A 6000-nucleotide genomic window follows, 5' to 3' on the forward strand; every position below is an offset into this window, starting at 1 on the left:
ATGAATTCTTAATTAACACATTTTTTGCTTTACACTTAAATTTTTATTTTTTTTGAAAACTTAATTTAATCGGTTAATTTTTTTGCAGCATTTAATTGATTTTTTTTTTTAAAAAAATATAAATTTAGTGTAAATCGCTGCCTTTACAGCGATTTGATTTTTTTAAAAAAAAAAACTAATTAAAAATCGTTGCCAATGATTTAAAAAAAAAATTGAATCAATTTTTCTTTTAAATAAAGCAAAAAATAAATAAAAAAATAAAAGAATTTTTTATTTTTATTTTGAAAATCACCCGTGTGGAGCGATTTGTTTAATTTTATTTTATTTTTTAAAAAAAAAGGCAATCGCTTTTTCAAAAGGTACAAATCGCTACATCGTGAGCGATTTTACCGTTTTGGTTTTAAAAAAAAATTGATATGCCCAATAAAATTTTTGACAAATTCTTTTACCCTTTTAACTCCACACTCTTTCTTTTGGGACACAACAAAAAGAAAAAAGCATGTCTTGAAAGTGGGGCATTAGAATACTATGTTTGAATCCGAGACCTCTAAATTAGCAAGGCGTATATGAGTGAGTTGTAAACTGCAAAATGATGAATTTATAACAAGTGTCCCAGCTTTGGCTTTATTCATTTTTAACAAATGTTACACAAACCAGAAGGCACTTTCATCCCAGATAAATCAGTAAATATGCATACAATAGATAGTCAAATATTGGAATGTGATTTGTGCACTTCTGTTGTAAGCTCAAAATAGTACACTCTGCTCTAATCTATGGCATCAGCCATGAGCTCTGGCTCTGCGTCTTTTGAGGAGATTTGGGGACATCCTAATGTCGCGTTTCCATGACATGTGATGATTGGCATGGCTTGAAAAAATAAAACCTATAAAGGTCAAGCCTTTTCAGAACTATGGCTTCTTCAAACGAATCAGATTAGACCTTTCCATGCTGATAACATGCTAACTAAACTTAACAACAGATTAGGACACCTGAATCCCCATCACGGGTAGTGTGTCACTTGGATATCAAATGGCACATTGAGGGCTCACCTTGAGGGCAATCATGTCGGGAAAGTTTCATTTCAACTTTCCCATCTCAGGTCAAAAACACTCTGAGACTTCTCCAGGATACAAAAGGGAAACAAACGATGCTTGAAGAAATGGATCTCAGTGGACTCAATTTCCTTTGCTTCTCTTCGCCATCGGGCTCGTAACAGTGAGTGCTACTTATTTTTCTGCAGTATAAGGATGATGTACTAAATTACCATTTGCAGAAGCAGTGACATCGTCCATGCTGGATTCATCCTCAGAGTTGTGTATAGATGAATTATGTTGCGACTCCAAGCCTAATTTTTCAGATGATGCAGGATTACACAGAATGGGATGCGGCAGCAATTGCAAGAAGTTGAAGTAAGCATATTTGATATCAAATCGCATGTCATACCCTGTCAGACAACAGCAGTTTAGTTCCCAGTATCCTTGGAAAGGAGTAAAGAGAGAGATATTAAGCTTTCTTTGTCTTTTCACTTCTCTGCATTTCTAAGTTTTTTGTTTAAATAGGAGAAGAGTATTACAGTAGTTTACAGCAATGGTGAGTCCTCTGCTGTCTGAGCTCTGTCTAACATGGTGAAACCACATGCTTGGCCTGGATAATTTGCATAAAAGAATAACATGGTTAATTAACACCACTAAGTACAGCTATCACTCAAACAGCATCATGAAATGCACAAACAAAAAGTTCTAAAGATGCCTAAAAATCTTTCCGACTCACTATTAGCAGAGCAGGTGCTGGCCAGGATTTTTTGTTTGTTCAGTAACTTTTTGTAAAAACTGAAAACTGTACCAAATCACTGAAGTTCTAAAAAGGAAAATCAAGAGCCAGTCTGAATTGCCAAATAACAAGAATCTAAAGCTGAAATTTGAGGTCTGTTTTTGATAATTTGAGCCCTATCCATCCAAATTACTGTAAAATGAATTCCTACTAAACACATACACTCAAAAAAACTACTCAGGTCAATTTCCAATTTTGATTTCAGCTGTATAGTTGTTATCGTTCCACCAAGGAAAGATATAGGTTCACTTTCCTGTTTGATGCGAGGAGAAGAGGATGAGTATTGCACCATATGAGATTATACAAACATGATCAATGAACAATTTGTAACTGTCTAAATAAAGAGGAAGATGAGTAGATTAAGATTATAAGAAAAGACTGTGCAAAGGTATTTGGGAACAATGGAAGCACTCCCACAACTCAATGGAAAGAGCATCTTTGCTGATTAATGAAGTAAAGATACTAATTCTAGATGCTTAATTAGTAGAAAGTGGCATGGCATTCGAGCTGTCAAGAGAGAATAATGAAAGAAGACTACAGGCGTATCATATTGAGATTGTTCTTAATACCTATCCATTAGCCAAAACAAGTTTCAGCTAGCCATTGGACTATCTTCATCTAATTTTGTTAATTGGATTTTATTATTGCAGTGAGAATAAAGTAAGTTCAATCAATTGTTTGAGCTTCGAAATTCCAGCCCTTTTTGCAACGAAATTGTTACTTACATTACAAAGATATTGTGTAATAACTCTTAAACTAGCACCTAATAAAATGGAGACGTGTCTCATTGAACCATTTTTTTTCTTTTCCTACAACGGGGATGAAAAGTGAGGCAAATGCCCAAGCTGCTTTGAGAAACATCAACAATGTAATGCAATGATTAAACCTATTGTTCAGAAGGGGATATCAAAACTGAATAAATAAAGAGATAAGTAAAGCTAATCGTGAAAGCTTACAAGTAAAGAATCTCGCCTGCCTTGACTGTAACTTCAAATGGTCTTGGTCCATTGAAATATAAAGGAAACTTGGTCATTTCCTTCTCTTTCAACTCCGGTGAAGGGTATGGATTAACACTGCACCATGGGACATTCCTAACTGGTTCCTCCAGTTCCAAAGAGAACTCCCCAGTATCCTACAAACCCAGAAAGCAGCAGAACACATGTCAGCACAGTAGAACAGTACATTGAACTGAAACATAAGTTTTCCGAGACGAATTATAACCAAATTCCTAATTCCATGAGGCATGGAAACTCAGCTAAACATATACATCAGAAAGAACTACAAAAGTGCTCAACTTCCAGAATACATGTTAAAAATGGAACCTGGGCAGTGGTACACTGCTGCATCAACTATAAAAATTTGTCAATTTAAGAGCAACAGGTTAATTTGCTCCTATTTCCAAGAATGAACAAGGGTTGCAACTTGGATTGCCTCAAAAACCACTATTCATATGATTACAAAATGTCCTCTTTGCGTTTTTATGTGATACTCTTTTCTTTTGGTCCAATTCTAGAAAAGAAGAATGACAACTTTCTACATTTGAAAAATCGTCTTTCTAACATTTTCATTCATACAGCGCTACAAAGGCATTCAATCCTAGAGCAAGAATTCACATATCAAAGCGCGACAAACTTCAACTGCATAACATATAAATACATCAAAGAACAAGCCAGTATACTTCAGCTGAAATTCAAGTTCTCCAAAAAGAAATACACCAAATGGATATTTCTATCTGAATCCCTCAACACACACACCACAAAGCTACAACTGCATTCCTAGAATTCATATAATAAAACCCAATAAAACTACAGTGGACATAATGCATTAATACAAGAAAGATAAGAATGGGAGCAAAATTGCTACTTTGATAGAAACACATCAACAAATATAAAAACCACAAAGAAGCTCTACAAATGCATTCATTTCCTAAAAATTTCACAGAACCAAAGTTCAAGCGCATAACAAGTAAGGTGAACTACGGGACCTGTAAGTAGTGGTACTCCGCAGCAGGATAGTCAGTAATATACATCCTATGAACATCAGTAGGAGGAAGAAGCAAAAAATGCTTCTCCCCAGAGACAACAGCATAAATATTCTCATAATGATCCTTATGAAACGAAGTCTCAGACAACTCATTCCCAATCCAAAGATTCACCGCTTCAGGTAAACACCCAAAAGCCTCAGAAGCCCAACCAAAATCAGAATCACAATCTTTACTCAACGCCCCATACTCACTCCGAAAACAATCATTCTGCTGCTGCAAATAACCCACACAACCCATCTCCGATTCCAATACCCGGTTCAACGCATCAGGAAAAGGAAGATGCTTCACTTCAGCAGAAGCGAAGCAGAGTGAAGAAGGGGAAATGGGGTTTGGGGAAAGTGCATCAGCACGGCCTGTAGGAGTAAGATGAAGTGAAACACTGGAAGAAGAGAGTGTATTGGTTAGATAATGAGTTGATTGCCACAGAGTGGTGGCTGGCCAGTGGTTTACGGCGTTGGAAATGAGGCAAGGCTTGTTGGGGGAAACGTATTCACGGAGGAATTGGAGAGGGGTGGGTGGGGTAGAGAGATGGTTGATTTGGGTTGAGATGCCTAGGGTTAAATCTCGAACTTCTTGCCAGAGGTTTTGTATGGGTTCTTCTTCTTCCATGGCTGTGAAGCTTAAACCCTCTGCTAGTTTACAATTTACAGAGTCTGAAGCTTCTAATTTTCATATAATAATTACTTTGATGTTGTCGCGGTAGACAATAAAATTTGCATCGAGAAAACAATAATCAAGAACGGAAAATTATAGCAACAATCAATTTATTATTTCAAGTGATCGTTCTTGAATGCGTTTGTACCACGGAGTATCTCTAGCTTCTTGTTTAGAATTTTTCTGTCTTTTTCTGAATTATAAGGACCCTATTTATAGTTTTTGAATAGAGAAGTTGCGATTGGAATAGAATTCCGTTCAGCCAATCAAATTTAAGTGACATGACATATGGATTTTATGGAGCGGGCTTGTCATCTTTGACACATGTCATGTCATGATTCTATTGATTTTCTTATTTGACTTGGCATGCCACATCATCTGCACACGTGGCGCCAAGATGGGCATATGGAATTGAGTTTAACAAATTGGTAGCCAAATCAATTAATTTAAATTTTAATTAAATCCGTATTTATTGGACTTAAATATTTAAGTCAATTATATCAATCCACAATATTTATTTGAACTAATATATTTACGAATTCAATATAATCCGAATCATAAATTTATATTTAATAAATTTTAAATGATTACAGTCGCATTTTGGACGTAACCTAGTGTTCAACGAATTGATCAAAAATTATGAGATCTCAAATTTAATTTCTCGTCAAGAGTAAAATTATAAGCAGATTATTATCTAATGATACATGTTGCTGCAAAAGTTAATCTGAATTTCGACTACCACGATTATGAAAGAAAATATTGTCACATGTTATGTTTTCTATGCCTCGAATGAGGATTAAAATCTATTGTACGCTTTTTATCCTTCTCTCGACTTAGCTTATGGGACTTCAGAGTTCAGACCTTACTTATGGATCGAGTAGGTCTCATTCTCTTTAAACCAAATACGATATTTTGGGTTATGTTTAGACTATATTGATTTTTGAATATGTTATTATATTGATGTTAATTCTATCGGGTATTTTAATTTATCTGTATAGCTTTTAAGTTTATTGTTCATATTATCAACATGTGATACTATGAAACAATGAAATACTATTTATTTAAATATTATATTAATTTTATAATATAATATCATACATTATAAAAGAATAGATAACGATCATTCAAATATTAAGTAGATATTCATAAACTTTAAATTTTAATTTCGATTTGATCTTGTCTCCCCACAAAAGGTTTAACACAAGAATGTAGACAAGCGTGATAACATTGAAGATTGGTAATACAAGCGTTTGCAAATCTTTGAACATCAGAAAATCATTTTGCATCTAATACCATCATCAATATTATAATAACAAAACATAATCCCAACTTTATTATAAACTTCATAATATAAGTTGAACTCACTCTTTATTTAGTAGTAGTAATAATTGCAAGAATTCTTAGATAAAAAGATTAGGGTTAAAACTGGTCTATTTAAGCTATAAGATTATGGAAAGAAGCGTGAGCAAATC

At 34.4% G+C, this 6000-nt stretch overlaps 1 protein-coding gene across 1 annotated transcript; it reads right to left on the reverse strand.

Annotated features, from left to right (window-relative positions):
* Nucleotides 1–597: 597 nt before the first annotated feature.
* On the reverse strand, nucleotides 598–4722 carry LOC101250242 (lysine-specific demethylase JMJ32). Its single transcript, XM_004245955.5, has 4 exons — nucleotides 3815–4722; nucleotides 2787–2962; nucleotides 1574–1644; nucleotides 598–1444 (listed from the first exon to the last, which is right to left on the reverse strand). The coding sequence occupies exons 1-4, from the start codon at nucleotides 4481–4483 to the stop codon at nucleotides 1227–1229; spliced, it is 1134 nt and encodes a 377-aa protein (XP_004246003.2). The 5' UTR covers nucleotides 4484–4722; the 3' UTR covers nucleotides 598–1226.
* Between the last annotated feature and the right edge of the window lie 1278 nt (nucleotides 4723–6000).

This window comes from Solanum lycopersicum, chromosome 8 (assembly GCF_036512215.1).
Source record: "Solanum lycopersicum chromosome 8, SLM_r2.1".
Classification (NCBI taxonomy): domain Eukaryota; kingdom Viridiplantae; phylum Streptophyta; class Magnoliopsida; order Solanales; family Solanaceae; genus Solanum; species Solanum lycopersicum.

Coding starts and splice junctions, on each gene's coding strand:
- LOC101250242 (XM_004245955.5), bottom strand. CDS start 4,483: ATGGAAGAAGAAGAACCCATACAAAACCTCTGGCAAGAAGTTCGAGAT. Junction 2,963..3,814: donor CGGAGTACCACTACTTACAG/GTCCCGTAGTTC, acceptor CTGGGTTTGTAG/GATACTGGGGAGTTCTCTTT. Junction 1,445..1,573: donor CACCATTGCTGTAAACTACT/GTAATACTCTTC, acceptor GTTGTCTGACAG/GGTATGACATGCGATTTGAT.